Source organism: Phalacrocorax carbo, chromosome 1, assembly GCF_963921805.1.
Source record: "Phalacrocorax carbo chromosome 1, bPhaCar2.1, whole genome shotgun sequence".
Taxonomy (NCBI): Eukaryota; Metazoa; Chordata; class Aves; order Suliformes; family Phalacrocoracidae; genus Phalacrocorax; species Phalacrocorax carbo.
In genome coordinates, this window is record NC_087513.1 from 152729652 (window position 1) to 152746748 (window position 17097).

At 38.0% G+C, this 17097-nt stretch overlaps 1 protein-coding gene across 5 annotated transcripts in view; it reads right to left on the reverse strand.

Moving 5' to 3' along the window:
* The window catches only part of ARHGEF7 (Rho guanine nucleotide exchange factor 7), a 128434-nt gene that overhangs the window by 7772 nt on the left and 103565 nt on the right, over window positions 1-17097 (reverse strand). For 4 of the 5 annotated variants that reach the window (XM_064440219.1, XM_064440236.1, XM_064440225.1 and 1 more), the window contains 3 exons: window positions 16720-16944; window positions 14550-14643; window positions 11498-11587 (listed from right to left, as the gene is read on the reverse strand). In XM_064440219.1, the coding sequence (XP_064296289.1) occupies window positions 11498-11587; window positions 14550-14643; window positions 16720-16944 (409 nt within the window). Of the gene's footprint in view, window positions 1-8044; window positions 8222-11497; window positions 11588-14549; window positions 14644-16719; window positions 16945-17097 lie in introns of all 5 variants that reach the window. The other variant, XM_064440242.1, reaches the window with a different exon arrangement.

The following is a 17097-nucleotide window of genomic DNA, read 5'->3' on the forward strand; positions in this document are numbered from 1 at the left end:
GCTCTTGCTGAACAGCTGCTTTGTGGCAACAGCGCTCTTCTTTCATGGTTCATGATAAAATACATAATCTAAACACACAAAAAAAATGAAAGAAATCAAGCTCATCAAAAAACAGTAAATTCCCCAACAGCTGCGGTCTTCAGTTCTGAACAATGAGCTTATAGGGACCGTAATTTAGCAGTACGTGTTAAGCTATTTAAATCATTTTAGCAAACAATGACAAACATCCTTTAATGAAGAAAACAGTTTCCTTAAGCTGACAGTAAAAATCTAATGTATTAGTATGTGATGATCAAAATTTTATGGAATTAAGATAACTGCAGATTTGAGAACAGAATCTTGTCCTTGAAAGCTCTAAGTTCTTCACCTTACAGAGCAAAGAAATCTTTTAAGGGTTAATACCCTTCCACTCCCACTTATCTTCCAGGGAAGAAACAACCTATAAAAAAAGCACATCCAAACTCTGTATGGTGCTCAAGGACATTCCCTGTTTGCACTGTCAATCTCTAATTCTAAAAAGTTGTCTTACGTTTATTTCAGTTAATTGGCTGCTGCTCTGCTTTATTAGCTGAGGAGGCAACACAGAGCACGAAGCTAAATGTTATTTTAGCAATTACTTGGCACCAGCTGCTACCAGATCACATTTTGGATCTCTGCACCAATGTGGAGCACCTCAGCCCAGCACACGTCGAGGGAGACGCTGATCGAAAGGAGAGAACTGCCACATGTTTCTCGCCCATGACTCCCTTCAACCAAATGGAGCGGCACATCACATTTATTTCTGTGTAGAGCTGCACCCAACTATTTTTGCCTGGTCAGAGTAACATTGGTCCTCACAAAGCAGAAATAGCATGGAGTAGACAGCTTTAAAAAAAAGTCCTAGCCATACACTTATATACACACATGCATGTAAAACAGATGTTTACACCAGCATATCTTGATTTACGTACAGCAAAGCACAGTAAACACTTAACGCTACTGCAACACAGAATGCAGTTTCATTAAGAACAAAATGTTCACCAACATTATACACACAAGGAGACCACAGAGTACACATACACACTTACACGATGCAAAACTGTTGCTGTGAACACTGACCTTCCTCTGCCACAAAACATTAACTACCATGGGATTCAGGCCATCACAAGTTTCACTTTCGCCTTCATTGCTCCAATACCCTTGGTCATACAACTTTATTTGTACCACAGAACCCTTGCTGCCTTTACGGTTTGTACTTACGCAAAAAACCCCACTTTCTCCTTTATCTTGGTTTGCTTTTTGTGAATTTTGGCAGGTTTTTTGTTTGTTGTGGATTTTTTTTTCTTGCTAAACCCCACAAGCACTAGCTTGGTATTAAAGATAAAAACACACAGCACATCTATCCTGCAACATAGGACCCCGTCATCAAATGAGTAAGTGCACAGTAACATTACACTTGATGCATCAAGTTCTGAAGGCAAAACCAAAGCTACTTCACTGTCCTGCCTTTCTGCACCATTTATGCCAGAAGCTTTTCTTCAAGACATTTTCTGGCAATTATGTGCTTAGAATGGACTTCAGGCAGAGTCGCCTCATTACTGGTATTCAGCACTATTCCCCTAAACTGCAGCTTGTGCCTCCACCAGGTTCTCTACGTCTACTCTCTGGGTGACCATTTCTCTTCAGAAAAGTTTACAAGTTACAGCTTTAGGACATGAAGAAAGGGTTGTTACAATACAGTGGGGATTTCATGCAGAGTTGTACTAAAAGTACGGTCCAGGAAGTTGCTGCAACTTAGATAATCCTAAGCACCTCTGAGACGTATTTCATGTTTTCATGGAGTAGGGCAGAAGGGCCAAAAGTCACTTCAGTTTGCCATATCTGCCATTCCTCAATCCCAAGTTTCATGCTGAATTTTATTAAGACACACTATTCAGTCTCGTTCAAAGTCAAACAGGTCAAAAGGCAATGTTTAAATTCACCTCCAACAACTCTGGCCCTAAATCACCTTGAGACAATACAACCAAAAGTACTAGTTAAAAAAAAAATTAAAAAGATGCAAAAAACCCCAACCAACCAAACCTTTACAAAACAGGGTGGTTTTTTTAGGTATTGAGGTAAGTAAGGTGGATTGGAGAAGAAAGGCTGCTTGGCAAAGCCAGATAATTAATTCAAAATTAGCAAACAAGTGTTAAGGCTAAGAAAGTTGCCATAACTTTTCAATGGGGAACTCCTATATCCAGGGTCTTGGATGAACCACCCTATTCTTTAGAAGTCTATTGCATATTTAAGGCAAAACAACTGACTGCTATGATAAGATTCAACTAAGTTTCCATCAATTAAATTCCAATAAGAAAACAAAAGTAGCTATTCAATATTAGTATCTCCCAGCCCTAGAGTGGAAAATAAAGAATGAAAATGCTTTTTGCCAAAACCATGCCCTAAATTACAGGTTTAGCAAATTTAGCCTCCAGAGTAAAGCAAGTGGTAATGTAGCCCACCTGGCATTCAGACCAGAGCTAGAAACCTTAACAATACCCACTACATAACACAGTGAACATCCAACATACAAGAACAGGCCTGTGGGTAACAGCCCCCCTGCTTTTAGTTTTCAGTGTCTGATACCCTTTCCAGCCTAATCAGAGACACCAGCAAGCAGTTCTGAGCATTTCTGGACAAAAAGAAAGCTGAAACCAGTTTGGATATTTATGTGGCTGAAAGACTTCATGACAGAAGTTCCCTTTATACCCATCTGAAACCTGAAGAACATCACTCTTAGCCCTGGAGTACGGTCTTAACACTAAAACGGGAAGAAATTAGAGTGCAGACTGAATGCCACCCAGGTTCTCAGTGATGTCTGTTTGCAAGCATAACCGCACAACCCCAGCCTTTTTTCTCCACTGTCCTCAAAAGGGAGTGTGTGACATCTTAAAAAATGGTTGATAGGGCACTATGCCAGTTCCTGACAGGAACCAGGCTTCTTCAGAAGAGGCTGTCCTGGTAATCAGTCTGGTCCTTCATTCTGAATCTTTTAGCAGACACACATGGAAGCGTGTCCAGAAGGTTTGCACAGATCTTAAGGCATCAGGCAGAAGGGAAGGAAGAAAAGAAGGGGGGTGAAATTCAAATACCTTTTAACTTTAACCAGATATTAAGTCTATGCCTATGTTCTGAGACCTTTCCTGTCCAGGGACCATTTGAGCCAACAGTAAAATGGAGGTGGGTATTCACATCACCTAATTTAAGCAGCTAACCTCAGGGCCTCCGTTAAAAGCCAGCTCTCCCCAGTCGGTCAAGAATGGGGCCCCTTCCTCCAGGTGGCCATGTGGAGAAGGCTCAACCCACGTACTTTCACACTGATACTCTTACAAAGAGTTTGCCTTCTTCCAGGGACTACAAGGGTCCTAATTTAAGCTACTGAAGTTAGACACGTGGTGATGGTGGTTAAGTTTCAAAAGTGTATGGCATAATCTGAGGCCATTAACAATGGTTCAGTTTTTAAGCATTGCTGTGTTCTTCACTTTTTCATACCTTTAGAGTGATTAGGAGAGGTAAGAAGGGAACAAGGCACAATAAGGGTCAAAAATTAGAAACAGCACTTGTAAACACACAATTCTGTTTTTCACCAACTTCACTAGGCTCTCTTCATAAGCTAAGCACCTCTTTGAAATTATTTGCTTGAGTTTCAAAGACAGAAGTCTGACATGCCACTGAAAGACAAATACATGGATACAGAAGTGTTTAGATCTTCCATTTGCTACCGGTATGTACAGAGGTGCAAATTCCCTGGAGAAGCAAATGTGGGGCAAAAAATAAGAATTACCTGTCATTTAAAATGTTTGGTATTTCATTGCATTAGTTATATTTAAGATGTTAAGGTGGATGAGCAGACCTGCCAAATTAACCTTCTCTTTCTCAATGAATTCTTGATGAAGTCCCATTATGAAGAATCCTAAAAATGGTGCTCCCAGACTCTCTGTGCAGAGATTAAAGCATTGAAAGAAAAAAATCTTTTACGCTACAGATCTGCCAAAATCAAAGGGGAGCCCTTTAATGTCTTCTACAGACAACAAATCAGAAACCAAACATCAGGCCAAACTTAAGTTTACTGTATAAAATCCACATTTTTTTTGCAAATTCTTTGAACTACCAAAAAAGGCTTGGGCATAAAGTGGTTTGTTTTCTTTTTGTTTTGTTTTTTAACTAATAGTGATGGACAAATACGAAAAAAACCCCACATGACTCAAATGACAGATCTATGCAGTCTACAGCAAAATGTCTTGACAAGTAAAATGAAAACAGTTAAAGTGGACTGAAACACATACAACTCCACATGTAAGCGTTAGTCATAAGAACAGAATGAAGAGTTTGGAAGACAGATACACTATCTGAAGAAGTTGGATATTTCTAAGACAACATTTGGAAAGAGCTATCCTGCCAAACTTTCTATATTTCACTAATCAATTAAAAAAAACAACCCTTCCAACCAGAGGGCTGCAGGGCTAAAACTAGCGTTGCTACAATCGTAGCAAAAAACTGTTATGACCTTTTAATAGAAGTAGGCAATTACTTAATTTATTCTGATGTAAACATTTTAGTATGTATATCAGGTTCTCATTTTATTTAAATTCACTCAAATATGAGCATCTTTTAAATAGAAACACTCAACTCGTTTTAAACAGAAAAATGTTGTAATATTAAATCTTGAAAATATGTTTAGGTTATAGAAACCAGTATCACATTCGTAAAATTCCTCCCTGGTAACAGGCCCTGGAGAAGTAGGTTTTAGATTGTTCCAATAATTCAGCCTGTGCTTTTACTGAGAATACACCAATTCAAAAAAAGAAAAAGAAGAAAATAAAATCAATTAAGGGAAGAGGGAAGCAACAAAAGAACATTCTATAGATGGCAACATCTCTGAATAGTTTGTTTTTTTTTTTTAAAAAAGAGGATACAGAAGGATACATTCTTCACATTACATTGAATTTCCTGTAGTTGTCAACTACATTAAACAAAGATTACACACTTATGTCAAAAAAGCTCTTTCACTTCAGCATTTGATTCCTTCAGGAAGAAGGGAGGGAGAGAAAGGAGGCATGGGGAGAAGAGGGAATTAAGTGTTAACTTACAATTTATGCTGTCCTTTCCCCCTGTATAATAATTAAATATTAAAGTCACAGTCTAGCAAATGCAAAATTTATTTCAACTGTACATAACAGATGTCCTTTTTATATAAAACAAGACACTTAATCGATATATGCAACCACAAACAATATGCATACTGTACAGTACAATGCAACATTCAGATATACATCCATTTTGTATTTTCAAAAGGCAGTCACCTACTAAAGATGGCTTCTCCCATTCACAAATGAAGTGCACAATATATATTACTTTTTTCTGTGTTTTACGTCACTATATACACATTACTGTGTTTTGGCAAGATTATGCAAAACACCCAATTAATATTGGTTGGTTTCAATTTATGGCAAATACTAATTTATGGAGACACTGCGTAAGCCATGTGAAGAGGGGCTGACGATGGCTTGAACCTACCTTCTAATTCAGATTCTCCATCCTTCCAGTGTATTTGTAACTGTACACATATAATTTACAGAATTGCATAAACATAAGGTACTATTATTTCCATGACTAAAGTTCCACAAAAGTAGAAACACTGAACCTTTGGACTGAATACCACCATTTCCACATTTGCCTTTTTTTTTTTTTTTTCTTAAAAAAAGCGTGTGCATTAATACTCCTGATCAGTTCACAATAGCTTATGGCCTGTAACACCGAGGACGTGGAATGATTTTAAATGTGCAGTGATGCTAATATGAGAGATCCTAATTACGATAGTAGTTAATGACTTAAATGCTACAATAATTAATTAATGGTGGTAAACTGTCAAAGCTTTGGTGCATAGAAAGTCAATAAAATCTTCGGATCTGGATAACAAAACATTGTGTGTGATAAGGAAAGTTCAAGTGCAACAACTGTATTTCAAACTCATATTTACACTATATAACATGAAACAGACACAAAGGAATTATCATTTATCCAATGCATAAAACATTATTCAACTAGAACACCACAGCTTAAGAAACGGGGGGTGCGGGGGGAACAAAAAACCAACAAACCAAAACCAACAACTCATACTTTCCATATATGTTAAAAAAACAAAAGCTGACTGAAAGGAAGAGGGGAGAGAAGTGGGTTACAAATGTGCTGTGGAATGGTATGGAGCACACATACTTATCTCATTCCTCTAAGCAACACTCCTTCACTTTAAAAGAAGCTCAACATACACAAGTTCCTGGTCATTAAGTTAATATATGACTAGTAGTAAAACGTACCCCTGAAAACCCTCCTCGGTAAGCACTGCTGCTTTTGTTAGTCACATTTTTGAATGCCAACAACAGTGAGAGAGGATAAAGCAGGTGATCAGACAAGACTGAATGAAAATCTGCAGATGTGAATTGCTTTGAAATAGCTTCTCCATGCTGACCACCTTCTGGAATCATGCACATCTAGCAATTACTAACTTTCTGATCATGTAACCTGCAGAAAGGAATTGATTATCTTTTAAACAGTGTGATCAAGTTCCCAGGTGGCAGTTAATTGCATCGTTATTCTGAACTTGTTCATAGAGTAATACCTGAACACTGCATAACATGCTTATTTGAAAAAAGGGTAAGGCAATTGCATCTGTGGACCCTGATGAAAATGAGAACTGTTTCTCTCCTTTCATCACATGCTTTTCCCTAATGCTAATGGAGATTTAGAAAAAATGTCATTTTTGTTTTGATGCCAATTAGGTTGTCCACAAGACAGAACACACACACTTCACCCCAGCAGTGCCCCAGGTGCAGGTTCGAGACCTTCAGCTGTGCACAGCATGTCACAGTTCTCTGAAAAGCCAACACGACTGTAAGTGAAGAGCTGCTGCTGAAAACAAACCTGCTCGTGAGAGAAGTTACAAGACAATAAAATCTGTCATGGACATGCTCCAAACAGTACAACCCAAAAAGCCAAGCATTCTATTATTCAGAACTTAAAACAAGCCAATGTGATCGCAGTTGTACCTAGAGTTTCAGATGCTGAACACTTGAGCCTCCATCAGAGGAATCATTTTCATCTCATCTTTTCAAGGAGAACGGTCAATTGAGAGTTGTCAGCTGTGTATTTTAACAGGCAAGTAAACATCTAGACCCTGCTTTCTGCCACGCTACTGCATACAGTAAAGTGACAGTATGACCATAGGTAACATGAAATTATCAAAACACTGCATGTAATGAGCATGGACTGCCGGGTTTTCATGACAACTGCCAGACTGGGGTGGGGGGAGAGCAGTGCGGTCCTTTGTATAAAGGTCTAAGCAATGAGGAAAAAAGACAGCAGTATAAGAACAGAAATTTTTATGGATTAGCAAATGCTCTTCCAAACAAAGGGGCCAGATATGTGCATATCTGAATGATTTTACAGCTCTTGGACTGCTTATTGTTAAGCTGCATTTTTCTTACTCTGCCAGCTTTGTATTTTGTTAGTAATATGTAGAAATTTCAACTGCTACCGCTAAGGTATTTCCATATTGCTGGCACTCAGCTCACAAACCAGTATGGTTTCAGTACAAAATACAAAAATGCGCTGTACCCAAAACAACAACACAAAAAAGGAAAAAAAAAAGGAAAGGACCTGTTGCTACACTGACCAAGTCAAAAGAAAGAAAGAAAAAAAAAAACAACCCCCAAAACCAAAACATTCAGAGCTACAGATTAACATCTGTCAGTTAAAAAAAAACCTCAAGAAATATCATCCTTAACAGGATATACACTTTTTAGAATGACTTATTTGTACGTGTATTGAATTGGCAATAGAGCCTTCCACCAGGTATAACTGAAGTTTCAGAAGCTCCCTCAGAAGTTGTTAAAATATCACATTAAAGAGACAAGGAACAGCAAGAAAACATCTAAGAAAAGCAGGCTGTGATACAACAAGCATTTGTTAAGAAAAAGCTCAGAAGTGCATTAGTTCTGGTGAGAGATATATGAGCAACAGCTCTTACGAGATGTAGACCCCATTCTGTAACTATGGGCTGTCCATATACTGTCATAGTCAGAGTCTTCTGAGAGGTCTGAAGGCTCCAAACGAGAAAGACTACTGCGACGACCCAAGGAGTCTAGACTTGATTGGTCATCATCAGCCAAGACGTGATTATGCATCAGGTCAGTGCCTTGCCATGCTAAGGATGTATAGGTGAAATGAAATGGTGGATGTGGATAGGCAGAGGTGGGATGAGGAGGAGAACGTAAGGAATAGCCACAACCAAACACATGAAATAAAAGCAAAAAGGTGATGGGAAGAGAAGGAAAAGAGAAAATATTGTTAAAAAGGCACCAAAGTTTTTTCTTTTTTTTTTTTTTTCTTTTTTTTTTCTTTTTTTGGGGTTTAGGTATAAATTACACTCAGCATGTAATAACGTTTGAACTGTTACAATACAATTTTTTGAAGTAGTTTTTAAGCTTCTAAGCAGCCTCAGTTGAAAATTTTGGTTAACCAAGATCATGTTTGAAAGTGGATTTTTTGGAAGAGGGAGTTAGGTTCTTTTGAAGTATGGAGTCTGGGGGGGATTTGACTGGGGACAGAGCAGTAAACACAGTAAGCCAGCATGATCCAGCACTGATGTGAAAAGCAACGGCCCCGTCCCCACCACACATCTGTACCTCCATCCTTTCCCTCCCTTGCAATGACACAGTCATTTGTACAGCTGCTTGGTGAGCCTGGTCAGGGAACAGTTTCAAATGAGCACTAACCCTACGGCAGATTCTTTTTCAAGCAGGTAATTTCCCCACCAGCTCACGACACAGCCGCAGAAGTGCTTGTGTCACCACTGTAAAGAGGAACACGCAGGGGGAAAAAGCAAAGGTTCTCATGCAGAGCAGGGCTGCTGACTTTCTAAATCAGCAGCAATATCTTGCACCCACTCAAGGGGACTGTCAAAGTACAGCTAGCTTTTCTGTGCCAGTACCCCTTGTTATTTAACCATGTAGTAAATTAACTCACAGAATAACAGGGCCAAGAGCCTAACAGCAACACAGTCTGGTCCATTCCAACCCCTCACACACCTCTTCCTACATGCCTCTATCTGAATCTGTCTTCCCAATTAAATACTGTATGATGTCTAGGGTAGGTGGTCAAACAGCTAAGGACACTTTTTTGTTTTTTGTTTTTTTCCCCACCCCCAAGGCCTGGCAATACTCGAGGACTGAAACCACGTAAGTAAGTGGCCACGCTGCAAACCACCACACACACGATATTTCAAGAGATTTTAAGCCTTTGTTTGGAGCAGAAATGCAAAATAAACTCAGTATATAAGAAGCAGGAGATAGTGAAACCCTTTTTATTTGCATGTCTCCCCAAATTAAACCCCACATCTTCCCCACTCAAACCACTGAAAAAAGTTGCTCTGCTACACCTAATGCCACTCCCTACCAGTTTGCACTGGTGCTGTAGCTCTACTGAATTAACATTGCCAATAGCAGCACCCCTTGGACTATGGATTAAGGTGCAGGTAGGAGAATTGCCAAAAGAGTGCTGTGAGGGACAGGCAGAATATTAACACATAGTAAGAAAGGAGTATGTAAAAAAAAGGGCATACTTCACAGATCACAGGCAATTCTCTCATTCTATTCTTCTACACTGACTACTGCTCCCACAGAAGCAATTCCAGCATGATTGGTTTTTCCACCCATTTCCAAATCTAGTCTACAAATGGACCTTCTGAAACCTAAAGTCTTAGATCACAACACTATTCTTTCCAAACAAAGCAGTTGTGTGCTTAATCAATAAAAAGATTATTTCTTACTGCAATTAAGAGCAAATAAAAGCTGCTGACTTCTGATGTATGCAATGATACCCACATCACTATGTATATTTCTTAAATATACATAGAAAGGAAAAAAATAGGCAAAAAAGCAAAAAAAAAAATCCATTTTATATCTGCGTGCACACACACACACTACTGTGCAAGTGCAAATGTTTCCCCAATTATTTCTTGTCATATTATCCTTGGAAATTATCAACAGTTCAGTCAAAACATTTAAACAGCAATCATCTCATTTAATTTTGTTTGGAACAACAGTATATCTTCAGAATTTTGAACACATTCATTTCCTTTTATCCAATTAAACACACTATTGTTATGACTGTAGGGCTATAAAATAGATTAGTATTAATATAAATTATGTAACCGTAGCTAATTTATGCAATTGACAATTTTATCACCTTGGAGACCTACAGTTCATTCAAGACAGAAAAATTAAAATGAAGGTTTTTGCTGTTACTTCAAAAGTTTCTACAGTCTAATACAAGAGCCATATTCCCATTTTCAAGTATATATGAATACAAAGTAGCTGGATTTTTTCAAGGTGATAAGAGTAAGTGAACGTGTATTACGAAAATCCATGAACTAAGTTTGCAACTGCCTTTTGAGACTTTTCAACTCTCAGCATAAAGTGCTTTTGCTTGGAAGCAGGACAGGCACAGAACGCTGTGGATAGCAGTAACAGTGATCAATACCGCAAATTTAAACAGCTTTAAGTGAACAGGGAGTAAGGTATAATGTCCACTCTTCTAGTTCCTAACAACAGCAAAACCAGACAAGTACTTCAGGATCATTATACTGTGTTCCAAGGATCCCTGAATTAAATCCGTATTCAGCAGTGCAAAACCTGTGCAAATCAGAGCAAATGCAACAGCATTTTCTCCTTCCTTGTGTAAAAGGAACACATGCTGGTGGACTCCCCTGCTTTGTGCAATGTCTTACTTACAATACAGAGGAACTCCGCATGGCAACCTTGACTTGGATTAAATGAAGTAGGACCCCAGAGGCACGTTACAGGTTTTCAATAAGCTAGGTATTGATCTGAGAAACTAAAAACGGCTTTAAGCAACACACAGATCTGAGAAGAACTTCTCCTGAAATTATGAGATGGGGTTACGATTCGTAATTAATACTAAAAACAGCTAGCGGCAAGAAAAGGTATTTTTATAGGTCTACATTACTTTTCCATAGCCGAAGTCTTTTCTGAACAGAACAAGACAAAAACACACTCCTCCAAAATTATGACTTGTTCTTCATTCCTCCTCACTACCTACCAGCTTCTTGAAATTTATCAAAAGGCATACCGATCAACTGTCCTGTTCAGTTCAGACACCTCTCATTCACTGGTGAAGGTTTTGTGCAACTTTAAACCTTGACAAGTAGTCAGTTTTGGTTTGGTGGTCTTTTTGGTTGGTTGGATTTTTTTTTTTTAATACTGAAAGAACTGTAGTCTCTAATCATGGACCTTGGCATCGAATACTTAAACACTCAGCGCTGATATTAAGCCAGAAACAGGTTTTCATTTCTTCTAGGTCCAGCTTGCTACTTGAAAAGGCCTGAAAACATACAACTCCCTTTTTTTGAAAACTATCTAATTTGTTGTTTAGTTAGCCATTTCAGTATTTTCTAACTTACTTGAATTTAGTGTTTGACGTGTTTTGGCACTTGTGCAATATGCTTCAATGACTTTAAGAATCTGAGCATCTTCTTCTAAAGCAGCTGTACCTAGAACCAATGGGAAAAATAAAATTTTAATCATGGTTATGTTTCTTAACACAGAAAAGCTTTTGTAAATCACTACGTTTCAGCTGAGACCAAAGTTCAACCTAATCAACCCTTTAAGATTCTCTTAATCATCCCATTTGGAGGAAGGAAAAAAAGAAAAAAATTTCAAACTTCAATGAGCAAAAGTAACAGTTTAAAGACAAAATACTATTTTGAAATGCTTGGAAAAAACCCCCCAAGTCCGAGTAATTACGCACTCATTCGAGAAATTTTCTGAGCGTCTGAAGTTGCACAGAACATGTTCTGAAGTATGATCACTCTGGTTCTAAACCAAACAGCCATTAAACCGAAAGAACTGTATACCCAGTTATTATATACATATTATTGCATTATTTAATCAAAGAAATCAAGGAACAGAATATTAATTCACAGAAATATTGAAAACTTTTGGGTTCTGTATGTATACATGTATCTTATCAGATTTACTCCTTTTAGCAGCACACGATTGAAAATTAAACTCAGAATTAACATCATAATAAATATGTCTGTACAATTTCAGCCCAATGTGCAACTGGAAAGATGTCACTATCGTGTAAGGATTTTTGTGAAAAGGGGAGTAATTAAACTTTCCAGACTTTAAAGCAGAAACAGCACTACTGAAGAAAAAAAAACAAACAAACCAACCCTAATTATTCAAGCTTAATGTAGCAAAATTTTCCTAAAGGTAGAGCTCCACAGCAAATCTCCTTCGGGGATTAAATAAAAATGCTGCCAAATTTTTCACTTGCAACAGAGTGAAATTCCATTCACACTGAAATCTAGAGGTACCTCTACCATTAGTTTAGGTGGAACCATGAGTCTGAATGTAGGGCAAGACTATTTCTTGTTTTAAAAGTATTTTTCCTGTTTTCCTGCCACAAAACTTGAGGAAAAAACTAGTCTCAAAGAATTCCTGCTGCAGGAACCTGAACTGCCTTCAACATCAAAATGTAGTAGTATTCTCTGCCAGACAATGCATCCTGTTAGTTTTTGTGATTTATTATCACCAGAACAAAGCCAACTGTCCAAACATTCGTCAGAATCAGCTGACAAGCTAACTGTTGAAGAAATTATCTTGACCCGATACAGTTTCCCTACAGTTTAAAGAGACACGAGTAGTCCAAAGTATGGGTTATTTCTCTTTCAAGGCAGGAAAAATAATTGGATTTCATCGTGGCTGGAATGCAGCACTATGTTATTACAGTAGCAGGACAAATATTTCACTTCTGAAATGAGTATTGTGAGGACACTCAGTTGAAATACGTTACTTATTTTTTTGTCTGTTATAATGCTAATTTGACACAGCAGTTCTCAAAACATTGCTCATAAATCCCTGGGATTCCAGAGAAGATAAGTAATAAAACCCAAACTTATTTATCCATAAGCTTGAAGTTCAATAGAAGTTCCTCCACGGAAAGCTTTTACAGCTCAACAAGCTAGAAAAGGCTGAAGGAAGACTGACATATAACAGAAGCTTCTAATTACTGACCCAAAGAGCAGGGGAAGAGAGAATAATACCGAGAATCAGTAAGTATTTCTGTAAGTAACTCTTTGACTTAAAGCCATCAAAAATCCCTTTTATTGAAAGTTATCTCCTACATATACAATACTGAAAGGTGTTAATTTAATCAGGAATAAAAGTATAGAGCCTCTCCTTTCCCCAAAAAACAGAACTCATCTCCTCTTACTAAGTGTTCTTTAATAATTTCTAAATCTGCAAGTTGACAGCTTTACCGCTGTCATTACAACCACTGAATCTCCATTCTCCCAACATCTGAAATGATCCTGTATTGCAGTACTTTCATTTTTCCTAAACAGATACCTTCCTGTAAGGAGACACAACATCCTGATGTAAAACATCATCTTGCACATTCATGAACACAAGATTGTTCTATTCACTACCTTAACCTTTGCCATATAAAATCCACATCACACCCAGAAGGACCTCTACCTTAGACAAACCAAGAGTTCCCTGAGGAAAAGCTTTTTCTCTCCAACCCTACATAAACCATTGAGAGACAATGTTCACGATAACGCACTTCATGCATTGAACGCTCAAGGCACAGTCCCTGTTTTAAGAAGCCCATGAGCAGAGGACAGAGACAGAGAAGCAATAGCTGCAGTAAAAGAATCTGATCTTCTTATTAAATACCCTGTCTCCTACTGATACAAGTAATTGGATTATTCATTCACACAAATTTGTAAGGAAGAATTAGAGTGACACTGACAACTAAATGAATATTGTGTTTGCTTGATAACATTAACGTTCCCTCCACCCCAAACTACCCCAACATCCAGATTTTGACCCTTCGGTTTTTCTGTATGTTCATCAATCTCAGTTCAGTGTTGTTCTTCAGACTTCAACCAATCTAAAGCTCTGCAATTTATCTGGACACAGCCACTAGCAAATGACCCTATTTCTAGGAGATTAGAGCAGACTGTTGAATCTTAGAGTGACCGTGGAAGCAGCTAGTCTTCAAAAACAGCGGCAATACCCAGCTTTCCAGCATCCAGCTCAGAAGCAGCTCCTACCAGGATTGATTTAAGAACATAGCTACTAAGTATTCTGCTGAAGTGGGACAGTATCTTCAAATTACAGTATTAAAAGACAGGTTTACCTTACTGAACTTTACATGGCTCTGTAGTCAACCTCACTTCCCTCTCTAGCGAACACATAGAAATAGGCACTTCACAAACATACATCCACTGTGGTCGATGGTAAGACTCTAGAAAGCAACTAATCCCATCGTGACGTAAGCACCTAAGGTGAATAAAACAAACCATGCTCTGGAGAGCATGTCTCCTGACAGGAGAGAGGAAAGCAGATGACTTGTTTACACGCACATATAACTTTCACAGAATTTAAACTGATGTTAGTTCCACCCCTATGCATTACATGGACATTTGTTGAAGTCTCTCTTACTTTTTCTCAGTGCAAACTCTTCATCTGATGGCTTCCGTTCTGGCTTGCGTTTAGGAAGCAGCTTTTTCATAGTTTTAGGGCTTTTACTGAGATCCTGTGCAGGGAAAATAAAAATAAAAAGAGTAGAGCTTCTCTACAATATTTCAAAGGTTTAACTTAAGACGTATACAAGTGTTTCTAACTTAAAAAAACTTAGCACCAAAATTCAGTTTACTAATACTTTTTGGCACATCCGATTTGCCTGAACTGGCTGATTTCCTCTCTACCCTTCCTCCAACCATACACAAAGTCAGATATTTTATCTATTCTATTAACAGAAATATACAGAAAAGCTGCTGCAAAAGCATGCAGGCTGTTTGGGAGCTAGAGCAAAGGGAAGAGGCAGACATACATTAACACAGGTTTTTATTTTTTTTTCCTTAACTTTTGAAGAGACAACCCATTTCACTTGTCTACTTAGAAGCAGGTAAAAAAGGTCCTAACAAAGAAGCCTGGCAGGTCATATACTCTTCAAAGCTAGAATTTGTAAATTTTTATGTTTGTTCTTACAAAGCTCTACAGAAAAAAAAAAACCAAAACACAAAACCAAAACAAATCCAACACCCAGCCAACAAACCCAGCAACAAATACAGCATTTCTGCTCAAAATGTGGTCATGCTAATTTATAGGAACAATGCTAGGTTACAGGAACAAAAGGAATATACTGGTCTATCCCTTACCTTAAGGATACAAGACATCCTCTATAAAAATACAGAACAAGAAAGTAAAAAGGTGAATGAGCAGGACAGACAAAAGAAGATGAAGATAGGTTCTGAATGTCACTGTATGCTAAACACTGTAAAGATGATTGAAATTTTACCACATTGAAGAATTCAGTGCCCTACACATGAAAACATGAAAGGAATATAACTTAAATTACAAAATGAGCATATAGGTCAGCCAAACAGAAGAACCTCTTGTAGCAACTAAGCCTAAATACTAACCTTCCAATTGCAGATCACCTATCACTTTTTCCCTGTTGTTTAGGGGATTTACAGAAAAAAGGAAAAAAAAAGGAAAAAAAGAGAAAGAAAAAGAAAGAAGAAGAAAGAAAAAGTCACACACACAGAGACATCACAAAAAAACCCCACAGCCAGGCCACATTGGGGCACAGTGTTTAGGCTACAGTTTCTAAGAAACTGTAATTTACATGTCTGCAAAATAAAATTTTTCTGTCAAGATTGCATGCTTGCAGAATAAAATGTTCTTAGGCATAACTGTGTTATTCTTTCTGGGCCCAGTTGCTTCACGTTAATTATTATAATGAGAACACATGACAAAGACATTGAAACAGGAATTATCACCAAGCCACAGAGCATCCAATATTCTCCTCTTTACATACATGCAGACTTCCAAATCTAACATTTTCTTACAGTTTACAAAACCACACAAAATGTAGTGGCAGGACCAAATTAACCTACCGCCACCATCTTCTTGTGGTTAAAAAGCACCACATTTTATTTCTCTTGGAACAGATTCTTGTTTCATACCATATGCTAATTAAAATTACAACAGCATCTTAAGTTTTTGGGTTTTGGTTTTTTTTGCTAACATTAGCCATCAGATTCTTTTGAGTACAAAAACATTACATTTATTTTGACAGTTACCATTCTTTTTTTTTAAAAAAATATGCTATTGTTACCTAGTAACAGTGGTAAATACCAAGGAACCAAGAGTCATTTATACCACTGCAGCTGTTTAGAATTATTTGATACAGCACTTTGAAGCACTGTAAGATCCCTTATCCTAGATACTTCACATCGTGCTTAGCAAATAACTTACTCTGCAATAAGCCTGAACGATCAACATAACAAAGCAATTTCTAGTTTGAAGAAAAAAAAAAGGTGATAAAATCTTATTTATTAGCTGGATAAGGAGTGGAAATAAGTGGAACCACTTGGAGGAGACAGGGGAAGACTCTCCTAACAAGCCTTGGTATTTTCTGAGATGCAAGACTAAATCCCTGCTTGAAATAAACAGCATTCACTAGTCCATTACCACTCATTCAGCACTGGCTGTTAAATCATCTTTACACACGCACAGAACTGTAAATGGCTGTGTGTAAAAACGGAAGTTAGCTTCCCATTCTAGGCCTGCTACACAGTCATGTTTCTTGGCTGCTGCATCTCACCTCTTTATAACAAAGAGCTGCTGAAGGCCGTAATGGAGGTGCAGGCCGTAAGCAGCTCAGACTCCAAGGCTTGGGGGTTTTCGGAGGTTCCAGAGGTCCCCAGTTTATTGTGGTATGTGGAGTCCCATGATGTGATGGATGAGGGAGAGTGTGGTACGCAGGAGTCAGTGGTATTGGCTTGCTGTCTGAATGCTTGCTGGAGGGTGTTACTGGATGGGAGGGAAGCTGTCGAAGACACAAAGGTGACGGCAAGGGAAAGAAAGCATGTTATTGTAATAAAGACATAGTATCACCACAGATTATTTCACCAATCTCACTTGCTATCCAATACTTTTGTTTATTACAGATGGCCTTTGAAAATTGACACTAAATTATTAT